Genomic DNA, 21,855 nt, shown 5'->3' with positions numbered 1-21,855 from the left:
CCTACATGTGACTCCAGACCCACAGCAATGTGGTTAACTCTTAAATATGCCCTCTGAACAAACAAGGGCAATTAGGGATGGGTAATAAATGCTGGCCTGGCCTACCCAGTGATGCCCACATCCCATGGATGAATAAAAATAATAATAAACTCCAAAGAATATAAGCCCAATTACTCAGCCTCTCATCAAAGGGCATCCCACTCATCCCAGTGAACCTTTGCCTTTGTCTACTGTCTCCTTCCCAAAACTACGCACAACATTCCAGATGTGGCCTCATCAAAACTCTGCAGAACAGTAGTAAGACTCCCTTGTTCTTGTACTCCAAGCCCCTTGCAATGAAGGTCGACATGCCACTTGCCTTCCAGATTGCTTGTTAGAGCTGGGAAACGCAATGCAACACTCACTAATGCATTCCAGTGACAGCCTGTCTGCTCCTTTAACCACCACCACTGCCTTTCTCCCTGGCTACAAACAGACGCTCTTAGCCACAAGGTCAATGGGTCACATGTACGCCGGTGTTAGAAACAAATGCAGTGGCTGAAAAGAAAAGGTTGCTTTCAATCCATCCTCTCATGGGGTGTGGGCATCGCTGGTAAGGCCCCCCGAGGTGCTTACCAGGCCATTTCAGAGTGCAGTGAAGAATCGAAGACATTACTGGGGAATCTGGAGTCACACGCAGGTATTTGCAAAGACGGGCAATCAATGGCAGTTTCGTGGAGACTTCAATTCCAGATTTGATTAATTTCCACCAGCTGCCATGGTGGGATTGGAACCCATATCCCCAGAGCATTAACCTGGGCCTCTGGATTACTAGTCCAGGAGCATTACCACTTCACCACCATCTCCTGATTGAATTAGCTGGAACCCATATAAGATGACAGGCTGCACTCTCCTCTTTCTCAGGTGCTGACTGACCTGCGGGGCATTCTTCTGGTATTTCCCTGAGATTCACCAATTGTACCATTTTTGACACAGTGGTGGTGGGGGGTGGGGGGGGGAGGGGAACGACAATGAATAGAGAGCAGAAAGTGCTTCAGTCTCTACCCATGCAAGTGAAAGACGACCTTATGCTGGGCATTAAAAGCGGCAGGAAGATTAACATGATTTGTTACATGAATTAAAGGCGGGAGGGTTGAGGGTTGAGGGTTGAGGGGGAGGGGGGGCCGTGGTATTTTAACTTTCTCGGCCAGATGGAAGCTTGGTGAAACTGGAGTTAAAATCCGAGCAGCACGGTTCCCTCCCGCTTCCCGGCCCTGTGGCTATTTTAATGCTGCTGTTTCATCAAGCTTATGTTGCGGCTGCCTCACTCAAACCAGAGTCTCTTACCTACTGGCAAATTGGGGTCCACCACTTTGTTTGGCCCCTCTGCTCGTGGGCAGATCATAGCGTCAGTAAAACCTGGAGGAAGCTCAGTGCAGCTTGTGCTGTGTGGGTATAAAACTTACTTTTCTTGAGGTGTGGAGGAACAGGAGGGGCCCTTCTTCCTATCCCCACAAAAGAAAAGGTTTGGACCACATAGAACTTACCCTCCTTACCTCCCTCACCCCATGTGTCTTACCTGTCTACGCCCCTTTATCCTTGTCATCACCCCAGTGATGCCTAGGAGAGCAGCTGGCCAGTGGGAACGTTAAGAGGCCTTGGCATCTTCCTCAGCCCCTGGGATGGTATCCTGCCTTCCCGGGGGTTTCAATACAAGGGTTAAAATTCCCATTCAAGAGCAACATGAATGGCACTTCCTTACCAAAATGGATATCAGGATGGGGGCCCGAATGATCCACCAGTACGGAGAGTCGATACTGAGCCAACATCTGAAACATAAAGAGCGATTCAAAAGTTAAACTAAAGGGGCCAAGTGTATTGTAGAAACCCCAGGTAGCACTTCACACCTGATGTTATTGAGCTAAACCGAACACATATACTCTTCATCCACGCCACACACGAGGCTCTTTGACATTGGCCTCACTCTGCCCACCCATGCCCAGATCCACAATTGTGGCAAGACTTCTTTATTCTTGTACTCCAATCCCTTTGCAATAAAGGCCAGCATGGCTCTTGCCTTCCTAGTCTGCTTGAGGTGAGCTAACTCAACATAGGCTAGCTTGCTCACCTCATGAATTTTACACGTCACTGTGGGAGCTTAAAATTGACTGGGCTGCTCACTTTCTTACTTCAAGATATATCAAATCTACAGCACAGAAAGAGGCCATTCGGGCCAACTGGTATATGCCAGGTGTTAATGCTCCACATTGGCCTCCTCTCACCTTACCTCATCTAACTCATCGAAATTTTGCACTACACAAGAGCCAGGCAATGACCATCACTAACAAGAGAGAATCTAACCATCGCCCCTTGACATTCAATGGCATCACCATCACTGAATCCCCTACTATCAACATCCTGGGGGGTTACCATTGGCCAGAAACAGAACTGGACTGGCCATATAAATACTGTGGCTACAAGAGCAGGTCAGAGGCTGGGAGTTCTGCAGAGTGTAACTCACCTCCTGACTCCCCAAAGCCTGCCCATTATTCACATGGCACAAGTCAGGGGTGTGATGGAATACTCTCCACTTCTCTGGATCAGTCCCAACTCAACTCCAACAACACTCAAGAAGCTTAGCATTACCCAGCACAAAGCAGCCCAGCACCTCAATCAACACCCTAAACATTCATTCCCTTCACCAATGATGCACAGTAGCAGCAGTGTGTAGCATCTACAAGATGCACTGCAGCAACTCACTAAGCCTCCTCTGACAGCACCTTCCAAACCCACAGCGTTTATCATCTAAAAGGACAAGGGCAGCAGATACAATGGAACGACACCACCTGGAAGTTCCCCTCCAAGCCACACACCATCCTGACTTGGAAATATATCGCTGTTCCTTCACTGTCACTGGGTCAAAATCCTGGAACTCTCTCCCTAACAGCACTGTTTGTGTGCCTACACCACATGGACTGCAGCGGTTCAAGAAGGCAGCTCACCACCACCTTCTCAAGGGCAGCTAGGGATGGGCAATAAATGCTGGCCCAGCCAGCGAAGCCCACATCCTGTGAATGAACAAAAAAAAAAGCCTGTTTAACCTTTCCTGATAGTTATGACCTCTCAGCTCTGGTATCATTCTTCTGAATCTCTTTTGCACCTTTTCCAGTCCCTCTATATCCTTCTTATAACGTGGAGAGCAGACGTGGTCACAGCATTCTGAAAGTGCTCCACGTCTTTCTTTTTAATTTATTCTTTCATGGGATGTGGGCATCGCTGGCAAGGTCAGCATTTATTGCCCATCCCTGACTGCCCTTGAACTGAGTGGCTTGCTAGGTTATATCAGAGGGCAGTTAAGAGTCAACCACATTGCTGTGGGTCTGGAGTCACATGTAGGCCAGACCGGGTAAGGATGGCAGATTTCCTTCCCTAAAGGGGCATTAGTGAACCAGATGGGTTTTGCAACAATTGATGATAGTTTCATGGTCACCATTAGTGAGATGAGCTTTCATTTCCAGATTTTTATTAATTGAACTTAAATTCCACCAGTTGCTTTGGGTGGGATTTGAACCCATGTCCCCAGAGTATGAGCCTGGATTACTAGTTCAGTGACATTACCACTATGCTGCTGCCGTCACCCCACCACCCCCCCCACCCCCCCCACCCCCCCACTCCCTGCTTCCATCGCTGACCCACCCCCCCCGCCTCACACCGCCAAATGCCCACCCTGCACGCTGCCTCAATGAATGAAACAACAGATGTTCCAACGCCTCTGAAGAAGGGTCATACAGACCCGAAACGTTAACCCTGTTCCTCTCTCCACAGATGCTGTCAGACCGGCTGAGCTTTTCCAGCATTTTCTGTTTTTGTTTCCGATTTCCAGCATCCGCAGTGTTTTGCTTTCAACAGATGTTCCAAGCTCTGGCAACCAGTGAGCGGCAGTGGAGTGCCTGATTTGCCCAGTTTGGTGCTCCCTGCTTGCGTTCGTGCGATTTGAGAGTGGTTTGTGCTGCTCCACCGACTTTACACACTTTTTGGAGGAAAATAGAAAATCTCTCCAGGTTTGTAACCCTAAAACCTGAGTGAACCTGAGTGTAACAGACCGAACTTACCCAACGTCATCATATCGGACTCTAGTCATGGTCCAAGTGACAATAAACGGCATTGGAGTCCCTGTCAAAGAATCAAAGATGACTTTACTTCAGATACCACCCAGGAAAAAGTAGTCTTTAATCTTCACCGCATTCGCATCTTTAAACACCCACTCCCTCCACCACCGACGCACAGTGGCAGCAGTGTGTGTACCATCTACAAGATGCACTGCAGGAATTCACCAAGGCTCCTTCAACAGCACCTTCCATACCCATGACGACTACCACCTAGAAGGACAAGGGCAGCAGACGCATGGGAACACCACCACCTGGAGGTTCCTCTCCAAGTCACTCACCATCCGGATTTGGAAATATATCGCCGTTCCTTCACTGTCACTGGGTCGAAGTCCTGGAACTCCCTCCCTAACAGCACTGTGGGTATACCTACACCACATGGACTGCAGTGGTTCAAGAAGGCAGCTCACCACCACCTTCTCAAGGGCAACTCGGGATGGGCAATAAATGTTGGCCTTGCCAGCGATGCCCACATCCCGTGAATGTATATAAAAAGATGGAATCAGATTTATTTTTCCTGTATGTTTTTGTAGGAGCAGCAATCCCCATCCTGCAGCAGCTGCAGTTACCTGGGATGTTGATATCCTGCTCTGAATACAACCCTCGCCTATGGTTTCTCAAAACTGCATTCGGAGTACAGTCCTGGGGTGAAATCTGAGACCTTCCTGGTTTATGTGGTTCAGCCACTCGCTGGGTAACCTGACTGAGCAATCGGAGGAACTACCCTATAATTTTTCTTTATTCTTTCATGGGATGTGGGCATTGTTGGCAAGGCCAGCGACTGGGTGACCTGCACATCCGCAATGAGTGGATTGCCTTATGAGGAAAGGTTGGACAGACTGGGCTTGTTTCCACTGGAGTTTAGAAGAGTGAGGGGTGATTTGATTGAAGTATACAAGATGCTGAACGGCCTTGACAAGGTGGATGCCGAAAGGATGTTTCCTCTTGTGGGTGAGTCCAGAACTAGGGGGGCACTGTTTTAAAATTAGGGGTCGCCTTTCTAGGGCAGAGATGAGGAGAAATTTTTCCTCTCAGAGGGTTGTGTGACTTTGGAATTCTCTGCCTCAGGAGGTGGTGGAGGCGGGGTCATTGAATATTTTTAAGGCAGAGGTAGATAGATTCTTGTTAGGCAAGGGAATCAAAGGCTTAGATGGGAATACGGAAATCGAAACACACGATCAGCCACGATCTTAATGAATGGCACAGAAGCTCGGAGGGCTGAATGGCCTACTTCTATTCCGATTTTGTATTTTCGTATTTCAGAGTGCAGTTAAGAGTTAACCACATTGTTGTGGGTCCAGAGTCACATTTAGGCCAGACCAGGTAAGGACAGCAAATTTCCATTTCCTAAAGGATACTAATAAACCAGTTTTTATGACAATCGACAATAGTTTCATGGTCACCATTACTGAGATTAGCCTTTAATTTTAGATTTTATTCATTGAATCCAAACTTGAACCCACGTCCCTGGGCATTAACCTAGGCCTCTGGGTTAGTCGTTCAGTGACATTGCCGACTATGCGACCATTCCCCAGGTGGTATCCTACAATCACTTGAACTATCCAGATCCTTTTACCCTTTTCATTCATCCTTGGGATGTGGGCATTGCTGGAAAGACAGGCATTTGTTGCCCAACCTCATATTTACCCCTGAAGATGGTGATGGATCTTCTTAGCAATTTGATACAACTGAATGGGTCGTTGGGATACATTGGTGTGGGGGACTGGAGTAACATATCGGCCTTGATGCTGTAATGATGGCCTAGTTCCTTTCATTAGTGAACCAGTTGGGTTTTTCACAACAATCTGCTCAATCCTGATTTCTTGGCACTTTTACCGAAGATTTTTTGAACTGAATTCAAATTTTCAAGCGGCCGTGGGTGGCATTTGAACTCCATGTTCTTTGGGTTATTTAGTCCAGTAGGGTACTCATTCGCTAACAAGCATCCATCTTAAGGCTTCGAATACTCTCTTGAGCATCTGCAGCTCTCTATAACCCTGTACACGTCAAACACACATAACAGGGCTAAACCCAGACGACAAATGGGAACCAGAAGAATTTGTCAGCCTGATGTATTACACTTACCCCAGCCGATTAGTATGTACCACCAGAAGTACTTTTTCTCTGAGAAGAATGATATAACCAGCAATGTGTGCAAGTAGAGGCCTTCCACTAGAAGCCAGAAGAAATTTGCCATGATGCAGTATTGAAAGAACACCATCGCAGCCTTACAACCAACCTGTGGTGAACAAGAGAATATATATTACAATGGAAGTATGTAACATTTGTGCCACACAAGTGCCAGGCACCGGCCATCTAACCATCGCCACCTGTCATTCAACGGCATCACCATCGCTGAATCCCCCATTATCAACATCCCGGGGGGGGGTTACCATTGACCAGAAACTGAACTGTGAGTAACTCACTTCCTGAACCCCCCCCACCCCCCCCACCCCCCCAAATCCTGTCCACCATCTATGGAGGTACAAGTCGAGAATGTGATGGAATACTCGGCCTTTGTCTCGATGAGTGCGGCTCCAACAACAGTCAAGAAGCTCAACACCACCCAAGACAAAGCAGCCCACTTGACTGGCATCTCATCCACAAACATTCATTTCCTCCACTGTTGACGCACAGTGTGTACCATCTGCAAGATGCAGCAACTCACCAAGGCTCCTTCAACTGGCATCTCCCAAACCCTTGACCTCTACCAACTAGAAGGACAAGGGCAGCAGACACAAGGGGACACCACCACCTTCAAGTTCCCCTCCAAGCCACTCACCATCCTGACTTGGAAATATTTCGCCGTTCCTTCACCATCGCTGGGTCAAAATCCTGGAACTCCCTCCCTAACAGCACTGTGGGTGTACCTACACACATGGACTGCAGCAGTTCAAGAAAGCAGCCCACCACCACCTTCTCAAGGGCAATTAGGGATGGGCAATAAATGCTGACCCAGCCAGCGATGCCCACATCCTGTGAATGAATTTTAAAAAGTCACCCTTTAGTGAAGTTTGGGAAAGAACAAGAAATGATATCTTGGTCCGTCAAACGTTGTTTTTTGAAATCTTGTACCTATGGTCCTAAAATGAACTCTATTGCATCTCTTTCAACTCCCACCTCTGTACAATCTGCCCTAGCCTGCTTTTTAGTCCATTCTTTCAGTCTTTTTCCACAGACATAGTACAATCTTCCCTATCTTACTCTCTATCCTACCCACTTCATTTCCTTCCACAGATCCGATACAATCTGGACCGGCCTTCCCCGTAGATCATCAATTTAATTACTTGGAGGAAATTTATAAACAGCGGCTCGGATTTTCGTGAAGGAGGCAGGAAGGCGGAGTTTGGAAGTTTCCTGACTCAGCAGACCAGTCTCGTTTAAAAAAGGTCCCCGCCTGCCATATTTTCATTCCAAGGAGGTGGGGGGGGGTGGGAGAGTCAGGTTCGCCACCTCTGGAGTCAGGTGGCAATGGAGGCAGATGGATGGTAAGGCTGGCAGGGGTATATACTGGGGTATTGGTTCAGTTGTAGTGATGAATGTCAGGCCTTCAGCCTCTCACTCTCCCGCATTCCCCCTCATACTGCCATGCCACCCATATATTCTCCATAGCCATTCACCCAATATCCCCTCAGGAGCCATGTGATAGCAATGGGAATCCTTTGAAATGTATATTAAAGAATACACCTTCAACAATTTAATAGAGCTATCACTGAAAAACACAACCATTCATATTTGAAAAAAAAATCCTGACCCAATGACAAAGAAACATCTATTCCGAAACCACATCCTTCAACAACCTCTCTAAACTCTCAACACCAGTCCCCGAGATAAGTGGTTCTGTAGCTTTGGCAACTCAGCCAAGCATTCATAATGGGCTCAGCTGTTGAATAAAACCATTACAGTTTCAGGCAATAAAGCCTATTGAAACTGCTAAGACAGTAAAACTCTAGAGAATACAGGCCCAGTTTCCTCAATCCCTCCTCATAAGTCAATGCTTCCATCCCAGGAATTAGTCTGCTGAACCTTCATTGCACTCCCTCCATGGCAAGTATATCCCTCCTTAGGTAAAGGGGACCAAAACTGTACACAACACTCTAGGTACGGTCTCACCAAGGCTCTATACAAGGGCCTTGCGGCTTTATATAGCCCCTTTCATAGCCTCAGGCACCTCAAAGAAATACTTTGGAAATCTCGTCACTGTTGCAATGGCAGCTGCCAATTTGCACACAACAAGCTCCAATGGACAACAATGAGATAGCGACCAGCTAATCTGTTCTTCTTTAACCAGTGCTGTGGGGCTGAGGTATAAATGCTGGCCGGGACACGGAGGAGAATGCCCCTGCCGCTCTTCTCCGAAGTATAATTCCCCGGGAGGGCAGGCAAGGTCTCGGTTCAAAGTCTCATCCGAGAGGTAGGCAGTGCATCTGACAGTGACGGTACTCCCTCCGCACTGCGCTGGAGCAGCAGCCTAGGTTATCTGCACAAGTCTCTGGAGCGGGACTTGAACTCAGAGATGACGGCGCTGCCAAGTGGTCCACGGCAAGGCCAACAGGAAACGAAGGGCGGAATGGTCCCAGGTTCGGCACTAAGCGCGGTAGCGGGCGGGTAACGGGGTGTTTTACCCGCCGGCCGCCATGGCGGCTTTTCACGCTGTATCGTCCCATTCCCCGCCTCGTTAATTATGCAGCCACAGGAAACACGCCGTCTCGGTGGTGGGCGGCCTCCCGGTTTGCCGTCATCTCGCCGCTTTCTCAGGCAGGGGGCCATATTTAAACTGCAGCCTCGCGCACTCTTCACAATGCTTGCAGCCCAGGGCTGCTCCGGTGAAGAGATGGCCCTGAAAGCCAAGAGGAGTCCAGCCCCGCCACCCCGCCTCACCCCCCCGATTCAGCGGCGCATCCCTGGGATGCCTTCTGTACACCGTGGAGGCTTGCCGCGATGTCCACTACCCCCGCTTTGCCGTAGGAGGCCCATCAGTGTTATCACTCCGGCTGGGGAGGCAGTGGCAGAGGCGGTCAGTGCCAATGCTGCACACAAGAGGTCAGCCATCCAGTGCATGAACAAGGAGCAGGAGTAGGCCATTCAGCCCCTCGAGCTTGCTGTGCCATTTAATAAGATCATGGCTGACCTGATAGTAACCTGAAATCTGCATCCCTCCTACCCCCGATAACCTATCACCCCTTTACTTACCAAGAATCTATCCACCTCGGCCTTAAAAATATTCAAAGACTCTGCTTCCACCGCCTTTTCAGGAAGAGAGTTCCAAAGACTCACGACCCTCAGAGATAAAAAAATTCTCCTCATCTCGGTTTTAAATGAGCGGCCCCTTATTTTTAAACAGTGACCCCTAGTTCTAGATTCTCCCACAACAGGAAACATCCTCTCCACATCCACCCTGTCAAGACCTCTCAGGATCTTATAGGATCAATCAAGTTGCCTCTCACTCTTCTAAACTCCAGTAGATACAAACCTAGCCTGAGCAAACTTTCCTCATAAGACAACCCACCCATTCCTGGTATCAGTCTAGTAAACCTTCTCTGAACTGCTTCCAACACATTCACATCCTTCCTTAAATAAGGTGACCAGTACTGTACACAGTACTCCAGATGTAGTCTCACCAGTGCCCTGTACAACTGAAACATAACCTCCCTCCTTTTGTAAAAGATAAAAGCAAAATACTGCGGATGCTGGAAATCTGAAACAAAAACAGAAAATGATGGAAAAACTCAGCAGGTCTAACAGCATCGGTGGAGAGAGAAACAGAATTAACGTTTCGAGTCCGTATGACTTCTTCAGAGCTAAAGGAGAATCTCTGAAGAAGAGTCATACGGACTTGAAACGTTTTTCTCTCCACAGATGCTGGGAGACCTGCTGAGATTTTCCAGCATTTCCTGTTTTTGTTCTCTACTTTTGTAATCAATTCCCCTCGCGATAAACGATAACACTCTATTAGCTTTCCGAATTACTTGCTGCACTTGCATACTAACCTTTTGTGATCTCATCCGTGCCACCAGGGTAAGGCAACTTTCTCATCACTCTAAACTCATACACATTCACTGGCATCTCACTCACTGCCAGCTCAAGGGACATCACCACCCATTCTCGCACACACACATACCCTCACATCACCATCTGGCCTCATCTCCTCTGGGGACTGCCTCCTCAGGCCTCACCCTCTTGACGCTACTTGCACAGGTCAACTCGTGCCCCCGCACACACACTCTGGGATACCCTCCTTCCCCAAACAAGGCCTGTCCCTGCAGCCATTGAGAAGCCACCTCTGCCTTATGGCTGGCCTGGTAGGTAGAGACCTGCCCGTGAGCCCCCCCACTCCCCCCCTAAAAGAGATGTGGGGCTGTCTGCGAAGCCTGGCGCTGGATGACTGCGATTGCTGCCCGAAGCCGGGTTGGCAGACAAACCTCGAAGCTCCGAGCGATGTGCAGGTCGCCAGGTGCACGTCGCTTACGTACAGTTGTGAAAGACGTTGGCGTGATGATCCAGCGGGGGCGGAAGATTCCGGCGAGCAGGGCTCAGGATGAGATGCTAAAGCACTGAAATTAGGTTCCTGACTTGAGGTGGCGAGAAACGCGGCCCACCTTTGACGGGTGGAACGGACGATCGCTTAACTGGTTTCACAATGGCACAAAACCGATTTCCGGCCGTTTCACATTTTGGTCCCCCCCCATGGCACCCAACGCCAACGGGGATGGAAAGTTCCGGCTGAAGAAAGACCCTGTGAAGTGAAAGGCGTCTTCCTTTATTGCATTTGGCTTTGCGCCGCTTTTCCTCGGAGTGCACTCCCCCCATTAATTCTGGCAGCCTTAAGGTGCCATCCACCCTATCCCCGCACCTATTTCTGATGCTTTTGTAAGATGCGCTTGTTCTCCTTAAGAGACGTTTAAGGGGAGATTTAATAAAAGTGCTCAAAATCACAAAGGATTTGTCAAAAGAAAAGTTTCCACTGGAAGAGGAATCAGCAATCAGAGGGCACAGATTCAAGCGATCGGCCAAAAAAACCAAATGGAAGGTGAGGATTAAATCACTGGGTTGTATAGAATTTGACTATTGCTGGAAAGAGAGGCATGTTGCTGAAGCTTTTCATCTTGCACTCATCAGGACAAACACACAAGAATACCAAATTTCCAACAATCACGACAATGTATGCTGCAGGAGAAAAGGGTGCTGATTGGTTGGAAAGTTGACTCTGATTGGCTGAGGTGTCGCCATGACCACACTTTGCAGCCAATGAAGTACTTTTGATGCGTAGTCACTGCTGTAACGTAGGGAAAGCAATGCAGCAAATTTGCGCACAGCAAACTCTCACAAGCAGCAATGCGGTAATGCACAGATAATCCGATTGTGTGATTTTTGTTTGAGGGATAAATATTGGCCTAGGACACTGCGGATAACTCCTCTGCTCTTTTTTGAAAAAGTGCTGGGAGTCACCTATATGTACCTGAGCAAGCAGATGGGGCCTCAGTTTAACATCTCCTCTGAAACACAGCACCTCTGACAGTGCAGCACTCCCCTCAGTTCTACACTGGAGCTTCACCCTTGATTTTTGTGATCAAGACCTGGAGTGGGACTTGAACCCAGAGCCTTCAGACTCATGACTGCTACCAACTGAGCCACGGCTGGCACTATCATAAGGCCTCCCTGATTCTCTCGTTTCTCTATGCCTATTTTTCTATCCATCTGGTTTAAGGCCTCCTAGCCCCACCTTTGACCAATCCGTTTACAGAGTCAGCTCTACGTCGTCAAAATGCGTTTGCTGAAAATCCCAAATCTCTTTTTTTTTCCCCCGGCCAAACGGTTGTGGCCTTTGACCTGCAAGCGCCATTGGAGCCAAGGGGCCAAATTCTTTTCCCTGACAAACACCGAGAAGCATAAAGTAGAGAATGCAATCAATTGGCCAGCAACCCAGATGACAGGGTGTGCATATTGGCAGAGGATGTGCCAAGTGGTTAAACATTAGCCTCGTCAACAGCTCTCCGCTTGGATGTGTCAAAACCGCACGCAAATTCCCTTTATTCTTCCGGAGGCCCTATTCAGTCAAAACTTTTGAGCTTGATATCCCAGGTGAAAAGGCGGACACCGACATCAAAGTCGGACTTGGCTCCTTTCATCCCAGCACCGTATCCCTGAATTCATTGACAGCAGTAACACAGAGTTGTTTACCTGCAGGCTGCCCAAGCCTTTACCTCTCACTGTTTGTTGTGCACCGTCTAACGCCCAAATAGCGACTGTCGAACACAAACGACTTATCACGAAGTAGATACTCATACGGTATCGAAGGAGGCCGTTCAGCCCATCGGGCCTCTGCCAGCTCTTTGAAAGAGCTATCCCAATTAGTCCCACGCCCAAGCCCTTGCCCCCTAATCCTGCAACTTTCCCTTTTAATATGTGTCTATTCAACTCCCTTTGAAGGTCACTATTGAACTTTCTTTGACTGCCCCCATCAACCAACACATTCCGGATCGGGAGAGCTGCCCGCCGTCTGACTGGTCGTCACCCTTAATGGGCGGGGTGTCCTCCCTCGTGGGGGGGTGGAAGCCATGACTTCAGGCAGCTAAACTGCCCGGTTTCGGTGCCAATAAAATGCCCTCCAGCAACCTAGACTGTAATTAAGAGAAAATAGCAAAGAATGAAAGACTTGCATTTTTATGGCGCCTTCATTGCCTCAGGATGTCCCAAAGCGTTTTACAACCAATGAAGGTCTTTTATTGGCGTGTAGTTACTGTAGTAATGTAGGAAGCACCCAGCCAATTTGCGCACAGCAAGCTCCCACAAATCGGCAGACCAGATCATTTGTTTTTTTTTTAAAGGGAGGGCCACAATATTGGTCAGATCGGCCAGGGAGAACTCTTGTTCAAAATGGTGCCACTGGATCTTTTATGTCCGCATGAGAGGGGCCTCAGTTTAACATCTTATCTGAAAGATGGCATCTCTGACAGTGCGGCACCCCCTCAGTACTGCACTGGAGTGTCAGTCTTGTGGCTTATTGCGCTACTCAGTGAGCCACCGCTGACACCATGTTGCATGGTAAGTGCCTGATTTTCAGCCACTTACACTTATTTCTCCTGGGGTTCAGTTGGTCTGTCTGGAGAATCCAGCAAATCTCTGGTCACCACTGAAATGCTAGGATTGCCGTGCTATTTATCGGAATGTCTAAAATGAAGGGAGACAGAACAGCAGGGAACATCGAGCCCTGTATATTGTACTCCAGGCTCCTCTGTAGGCCTGTTTCTTTGCTTTCGCCCCCTTCAGGGAAGGAGGCCATATTGGACTTGGCGAGGCTGCAAACAGAGATTCACCAACATGACGAGAGAGAAAGGACTAAGTTGTAAGGACAGGTGCCATAGGCTAGTGGTCTATTCCCTCGATCACAGGCGAGCGGCGGTGATCAAGCTGAGGCGTTTAAGGTGATTGAAGGGTTTGCTAAGGTAGATGGAGAGAAGCGATTTCCTCTGGTTTGGCGGGAGAGGTGGCAGAGTGGGGCGGCGGGGAGTACAGAACAAGCGGGAATAACCTTAATATTAGAGCCAAGCCATTAAGAGGTGGTGCCTGGAAGAATTCCCTCACACAAAGACGAATGGGAATCTGGACCACTAACCCCATAAAGCTATTGAGGCTGGGGGTCAATTGGAAACGTCGTAACCATGAGCGATAGATTGTGAGAGATATGGTATCCATCTACCTGCTTGGATTCATCAACCATGAACAAATTTAATGGTGGCAGAGCAGGCTTGAGGGGCTGAATGGCCTCCTCCTGTTCCTCCCTTTCCCTCTTTTGTTTCATTAAGCCCTATAAAGGGGTTGGTGGTGGGAGAGTTGCTTAATTCACTCACACTGGTCCTGACTAAAAAAGTCACTCAAAAAGCCCCTGGACTTGATGCCACTTCCTAAAGAATGTTGACCAACCTGATGTGTATTTCCAGCTGGTGTTTAGTGACTGGGCAGCTTGTGATCAGTTCTGGTCACCACACTAGAGCAGGTAGAGAAATAAAAGCATAGGAACAGAGGAAACAGGAGCAGGAGTAGGCCATTCAGCCCCTCGAGCCTGCTCTGCCATTCAACTAGATCATGGCTAATCCTCTACCCCAACACCATTTACCTGCGCTAGCCGTGTTGTATGTGCCTGCATGCCACTGTAAGGTAAAGGTGCTCAGCAGGGCAAGGGTTTACATGGGATAGCCCCACCCACGGTATGATGTATAGAGTCACATGGTAATAGACTGAGAGAAGAGTCTAGAAAGAACACTCTGCAACCAGCCTACATGGAGGTAACAGCACCATGCTTGACAGTAACCTGGGATCAGTAAATAGTTAAAGGCTAACAATAAACAGTTCACATTTAAATATATAAGTCTCAAGATCTCATCATTAAGGCATCCAAAGAACCCATATTATAACAATCCCCATATCCCTTGACATCTAGAAATCTATCGCCCGCACAGTCTTGAACACACTCAACAACTGAGCTTCCACACCCCTCTGGGATAGAGGATTTCAAAGGTTCACCTGAAGAAATTGCTCCTCATATCAGTCCGAAATGACCTGCCCCATATTCTGAGTCTGTGTCCCCTGATTCTAGGCACACCAGCCAGGGGGAAACGTCCCTCCTGCATCTACCCTGCCGAGGCCAATAGGAATCTTATACATTTCAATGTGATCACCTCTTACTCTTCTAGACTCTGGAGAAACAGGCCACGTACAGTCAAGAGGGAACAGTTTCAGACTGGGGATGAGATGGCATCGAGTGTAAAGTAAGTGACTTTATAGCTAACACTTGGTTCTACTGGACTGGTTACAATCACCTGCAGGGTTGGGGGTGCTGAGGGGGTGGGGGTGGGGGGTGGAAAGAGGAGTTTTCAAGAGCAACTTGTTCTTAGTGGCCTGCCTGTCTCCTTTGCCTCTCCCAGGAGAGTGGCTGAGGGATAGTGGGGGGGTGGGGAGATGGAGGGAAGAGTCTTTGGTCAAGATGCTCTGTGGCCTGTGGGGAAGGTCTGGTGGACAAGCGTGTCTCCTCCTGCGCCATCAGCTTTGTATGTCCGCGTGCGGAGTGTGCAGAAGATTATAAAAGGCAGTCCCACAGTGTAGAAGGCATGAGCAATAAGCCCACTTTTCCTGAAGTCATCCTGTTCCATTTATTACGTCATGGATTTTCAGGAGTGTTTTGCGATCAGACCCATCCGGAGCACTGCGCTCAGTACTTGTCACCACACGTCAAGGGGAAATACCCACCTTAGGCTGAAAGTGCCAATGGACACAGCTCTCACTAAATCCAGTGGTGGGTTTGGACAGGGTTAAGAAAATAACTGGTACAAGATTTCTCCTTTCTGGACAAGAAAAATAAGCATAACGTTTCAGACTTGGAATTTCTCCCCTCGCCAAAATGTCACTTCACAGCACATTAACACCGGGTTCAGTTACCGACAAGTGAAAGAAATAAAACATTTCCCGTACAAAGCTGCTGAGATGTTCCAATCATTAATTCAGTGCAATAGTTCAGCCTTCCCTCTCCTCATACCTCTGCGATCCCCGCACCCCACCCCCTCTACCATCCCCACACAACCATAAAAAATCTCTACGCGATTTCAATTGCAGTCTTCTGTCAGTAGCTCCTTCATGCCCGCGGGTTTGCCACTTCCAATTTATAGAAGCAAAGAAAGATTCACGACACCAAAGAAGGCCATTCGATCCATTGTGTCCGTGCTGGCCATTAAAGAGCTATTCAATCTAAGCTCACCTTCCAGCTCTTGGTCTATAGCTCTGTAAATGAATGCACTTCAAGTGCAGATCTAAGTGTTTCTTTCATTCATTCATGGGATGTGGGCGTCGCTGGCTAGATCAGCCTTTACCATCCATCCCTAATTGCCCTTGAGAAGGTGGTGGTGAGCTGCCTTCTTGAACCGCTGCAGTCCATGTGGTGTAGGTACACCCACAGTGCTATTAGGGCGGGAGTTCCAGGATTTTGACCCAGCGACAGTGAAGGAACGGCGATATATTTCCAAGTCAGGGTGGTGAGTGACTTGGAGGGGAACTTCCAGGTGGTGGTAAGGTTTCTGTCTGCACCACCCTTATAATCAGTGAGTTCCAGACCCTCACCACCCTTTGGGTGAAAAAAAATTATTCCTCAAATTCCCTCTAATCCTTTTTCTAATTACTTTAAATCTATGCTTCCTAGTTATTAAGACTCTGCAAAGAGAAATGCGTCCTCCCTATCCGCTAGGCCCCTCAATTTTTTACACCTCAATTAAATCTCCCTTCAGCCTCCTCTGTACCAAAGAAAGCAACCCCAGCCCATCCAATCTCTCTTCATAGCTAAAATCTCACACTCCCTGTACCGTCCTCTCTCGTGTTGACACATCCTTCCTGCAATGTGGTGAACAGAACTGTACGCAATATTCTATTTAAGTGGAGGTGTGGTGGACTAGTTAGACTGTCACTGGACTAGTAATCCAGAGACCCAGGGTAATGCTCTGGGTTTGAATCCTGCCACGGTGATGCAATTTGAATTCAATAAAAATCTGGAATTAAAAGTTTAATGATGACCGTGAAACCATTGCCGATTGTTGTGAAAACTCATCTGGTTCACTAATGCCCTTTTGGGGAAGGAAATCTGCCGTCCTTACCTGGTCTGGGCCTACATGTGGCTCCAGACCCACAGCAATGTGGTTGACTCTTAAATACCCTCTGAACTAGGGCAATTAGGGATGGGCAATAAGTGTTGGCCTAGCCAGTGACGTCCACATCCCATGAATGAATATATAAAAAAAAAGCTGTGGCCTAATTAATGCTTTATACAATTCCTACTTTCCTTTATTGGCTGAGGTCAATAAAGGAAGGTATCCTGTGTGCCTTCTTAACCACCATATCTACTTGTTCTGCTACCCTCCAGGATTCGTAGATCAATGTTTCCTCTAAACTGCTGCTCAGGCTGTGTACAATTTGGCCCCTTTAGGTTACAGCACACCAGTGGCTGCCCCAAAAAAGTTTAAAGGGGCCTCACACATAAACAAATGGACTGTGAACTCCAAAGAAAAATTGCGCAATACCAGAGGATGGTGAACCTGTGGAATTCTCTACCACAGGGGGCTGTGGAGGCCAAGTCACTGCATATAGTTAAGAAGGAAATAGATAAGTTTTCTCGTCTCTACAGGGGTCAAGAGGTATGGCGAGAGTGCGGGAGTATGGCGTTGAGAAAGAGGATCAGCCATGATCATACTGAATGGCGGAGCAGGCTCAAAGGGCCAAACGACCTACTCCAGCTCCTATTTTCTGTGTTTCTTGCTGTAGAGATACATTCTGTTCCCCTACACTCCACACAATGCTACCATTTATTATGTCCCCAATGCCCTACCTCACATTTCACTGGGTTGAATTCTATTGGCCACTTTTCTGCCCACCTGACCTGTCCATTAATATCTTTGTCATTCAACAGCTTTCCCCCTCACTAATCAACCACACGGCCAATTTTCATATTACCAGCAAACTTCTACATCCTGTCCCCTCCATTTAAATCTAAATCATTGATATAGACCATAAATAGTATGGGACTCAGTACTGAGCCCAGTGGAACTAACAGCCTTCCAGTCACAAAAATATCAGTGGCCATAACCCTTTGCTTCCTACCAACAAGCAATTCTGGATCCAACTTGCCACTTTCCCATGGAGCTTTAATGTACTGATCAGTCTGCCAAGTGGCACCTTGTCAAAAGCCTTGCTAAAATCCACGTAGACCACATCAAACACATTGCTCACATCGGCCCATCTTATTGCTTCTTAAAAAAGGATTCAACCAAGTTAGTCAGACACGGCTTTCTCCTAACAAGCCCATGGCTGTCCTTCATTAACCCACGCCCCTCTCTATGACCATTTGTGCCATCTCTCAGAATTTTCCCCCCATTCATTTTCCCACCACTGACAGACCCGAGTTATTGCAGGCCAGTCAATCTCTTGCTCCCTCCCAGCACCATGCCAATAGCCAGTGAGCCTCCACGATTTCTTCCTTTCTTTCTCTTAGCAGCCTGGGATACATTTCCTCTGGGCCTGGTCTTTAACGATGCCAAACCCCTTAGTATTTCTTTCCTTACTGTGTTTACCAATCTAATACTTCACACTGCCCCTCCTTAACTACAATAACTACTTCCTGCTTCTCTTTTGTGAAAACAGACACAAAGCATTCCTGAAGAACTATGGCCACAATTTGCGCCTCACACACAACACCATTTTGGTCTCTATGGGCCCTACCCTTTCCTTAGCTATCCTCCTCTTACTCTTTATGCATTTAAAAGACATCTCTGGGTTTTTCCTTGGTTTAGTTTGCCAATACTTTTTCATGCCCTCTCTCTGCCTTCCGAATTTCCTTTCTAATTTCACCACTGTACTTTCTATACCGCACAAAGCTTTTTACTGTATCGAGCTCTTGGCTTCTGACATAAGCCGTCTTTTTTTTTGGACTTGTTCTACTTGTTCTAGTATGCATGCTCGTTGACATCCGGAGGGGGTGGTCTACATTTGTGAGTCCCACCCTTTTCCTTTATGGGAACATGTACGTTGTGAACCCTCACTAACTCCTACACGTTTTCTTGACCTCTCAGAATGGTGTCCTTACCGATAGCAGTGCTCCTTGCTTCAAAACTGGGTCTTGCCCAACGCAGTTCCATGAAATCCTCCTCGTTCTCTGGACTCTCGTCTTTATGGTATCCTTGCTCCTGCCCTCAGCATCTGTGGCCTAGGAATTTGCCTCTTTCCTACCCGTTTCCTTCATTGCTCCCATCGTTGCTCCTACTGTCCCACTCTTGCTCCTCCCAAGCTCCAAATACATTGTCCTCCACCCTCCATTTCCCTGCTGCAACTCACTATGTTAGGGTCAATATTCTGTAGCTAATGCAGCCGTAGGTTATTCTTTGTCAAAGCCTCAAACCTGTAGAATTCCGGAGCCCCCTCGAGACTGTTTATCTCTGCAACGCTACAGGGATTTCAAAACCCACGTTTGGCCTCATTGAACCACCATTAGAGCTCTTCGTCAGATCTTCCACTCTTTTCAACCTTGGTCCTGCACCACCTGACCTTTGCTCATGCAGAAGTCCCTCAATTAAGCAGTTTAAAAACAGACAAAGGGAGAATGATACAGCGGTAGAATCATTACAGCCCAGGAGACCGTTTGGCCCATCGAGTCCATGCTGGCTCTCAGTGGAGCAATCCAGTCAGTCCCATTCTATCCCTGTCACCCTGCAAATCTATTTCCTTCAAGCGCCCATCCAATTTCCTTTGGAAATCGTTGATTATCTCCACTTCCACCACCCTGGTGAGCGGCAAGTTCCAGGTCATTGCCAGTCGCTATGTAAGAGAGTTCTTCTGCACATCCCACCTGCACCTTTTGCCTAACACCTTAAGTTTGTGTCCCCCTAGCGCTCGTGGCATCAGCTAATGGGAACAGCTTTTCTGTATCTATCTCATCAAACGATGCCATAATCTTGTGCACCTCTCTCCCCTCAACCCCCTTTGAACATAGGAACAGGTGTAGGCCACTTGGCCCATCGGGCCTGCTCCACCATTCATGGCTGATCATCTACCTCTACGCCATTTTTCCCTACTATCCCCGTATCCCTTGATGTCCTTAGTTTCCATAAATCTATCGATCTCTGCTTTGAACATACTCAATGACGGAACCTCCACAGCCCTCGGGGGTAGAGAATTCCAAAGATTCACCGCCCTCTGAGTGAATAAATTTTTCCTCATCTCAGTTCTAAATGGCCTGCCCCTTATTCTGAGACTGTGTCCCTTGGTTCTAGACTCATTAGCCCGGAGAAACATCCTATCCATCTCTACCCTGTCACACCCTGTAAGAATTTTGCAATTTAAACAATACAGGCCCAGTCTCCTCAATCTCTCCTCATTAGACAATCCCACCATCCCAGGGATTAGTCTGGTGAGCCTCCGTTGCACTCCCACTATGGCAAGTACATCCTTCCTTACACAAGGAGACCAAAACTCTACACAATACTCCAGATGTGGTCTCACCAAGGCTTTATACAATTGCAGCAAGACATCTTGAGTACTCCTGTACTCAAATCCCTTTACGATGAAGGCCAACATACCATTTGCCTTCCTAACTGCCTGCTGCACCTTGCATGCTAGCTTTTAGTGACTCATGAACAAGGACACCCAGGGATCCCTTTGGACATCAACTCTCCCCAACCTCTCACCATTTAAGAAACACTTTGCCTTTCTGTTTTTTCTACGAACTTCACATTTATTCACATTATATTCTATCTGCCATGTTCTTGCCCGTACACTTAGCCTGTCTAAATTTCCTTCCTAAATCCCCTAGAAGCCTCCTTGCGTCCTCCTCACAATTCACACTCGCACCCATTTTGTCTCGTCAGCAAGTTCAGAAATATTACATTTGGTCCCCACATCCAAATCATTCATGTAGACTAAGTAGCTGTGGCCTCAACACTGATCCTTGCGGTACCCCACTAGTAACAGCCTGCCAACCTGAGAATGACACGTTCATTCCTACTCTCTGCTTTCTGTCTGTTAACCAATTCTCAATCAGTATATTAGCTCCAATCCCATGTGCTCTGATTTTGTTTACTTTGGCCCAAAGATAAATAAAAACAAATCAATGCCCCCATGCCTCCAGATTAGCTCAAAGGTTGGTCTGAAGTTGGCTCCTCACTATAGCCAATGAGATGACTCTGGGGTCGGGCAGGCAGCTTCCTATTGGTGGGGTCATAAAGCGGTCAATTGAAAGAAGAAACTGGTCTGCAGCAACAAATTGTCACATCAGGGTTTTCTTTAATTAAAAGTGTTTTGAACCAAAGGTATCCTGCCCTTAGACTTCTCTTTCCCTTTTATTCGTGTGGTAAATTGAATTTGATGGTTAAGTACCATTTGTGATTCCTCAGAGGCTGAAACAGGCTGTGTCCATATAGCAAGGCCCTAACAGCACTGTGGGTGTACCTACATCTCATGGACTGCAGCGGTTCAAGAAGGCAGCTCACCACCACCTTCTCAAGGGCAACTAGGGATAGGGCAAAGAACGTTCGTGCCACACACAGGCAACAAGAGAGAATCTAATTCTAACAAGAGAGAATATAACCGTTTCTGCTTGATGTTTAGCATCACCATCGCTGAATCTCCCACTGTCAACATCCTGGGAGTTACCATTGACCAGAAACTGAATTGGACTGGCCATATAAATACTGTGGCTACAAGAGCAGGTCAGGGGCTGGGAATCCTGCGATGAGTAACTCACCTCCTGACTCCCCAAAGCCTGTCCACCATCTACAAGGCACAAGTCAGGAGTGTGATGGAATACTCCACACTTGCCTGGATGAGTGCAGCTCCCACAACACTCAAGAAGTTCGACACCGTACAAAGTAGCCTGCCTGATTCACCACCTTCAACATTCACTCCCTTCACAGTGGCCACAGTGTGTGCCATCTAGAGCATGCAACAACTCCTTCAACCTTCACCATGTTCCAAACACATGACCTCCACCACCTAGAAGGACAAGAGCAGCAGGTACATAGGGTGGGATTTTCTGGCCCTCCACCAGGAACATCCGGTCCCACCAAAAGTCAATGGATATTGGTGGCCCCATGTGGGCCGGAAAATCACCGGCAATGGGAACACCGCCACCTGGAAGTTCCCCTCCAAGCCACACACCATCCTGGCTTGGAACTTTGTGACT

The 21,855-nt window shown here is 47.9% G+C and overlaps 1 protein-coding gene across 1 annotated transcript in view; it reads right to left on the bottom strand.

Moving 5' to 3' along the window:
- vipr1b (vasoactive intestinal peptide receptor 1b) overlaps nucleotides 1–21,855 on the bottom strand; it is a 66,839-nt gene that overhangs the window by 18,006 nt on the left and 26,978 nt on the right. Inside the window, exons 7-9 of the mRNA XM_078534372.1 lie at nucleotides 6,231–6,384; nucleotides 4,092–4,152; nucleotides 1,742–1,808 (exon numbers count right to left, since the gene is read on the bottom strand). Of these exons, the coding sequence (XP_078390498.1) occupies nucleotides 1,742–1,808; nucleotides 4,092–4,152; nucleotides 6,231–6,384 (282 nt within the window). The remainder of the gene's footprint in view (nucleotides 1–1,741; nucleotides 1,809–4,091; nucleotides 4,153–6,230; nucleotides 6,385–21,855) is intronic.

This window comes from Cetorhinus maximus, chromosome 3, assembly GCF_964194155.1.
Source record: "Cetorhinus maximus chromosome 3, sCetMax3.hap1.1, whole genome shotgun sequence".
Taxonomy (NCBI): Eukaryota; Metazoa; Chordata; class Chondrichthyes; order Lamniformes; family Cetorhinidae; genus Cetorhinus; species Cetorhinus maximus.
The sequence above is the reverse complement of the archived record's forward strand: the minus strand, read 5'-3'. Positions and strand labels throughout refer to the sequence as shown.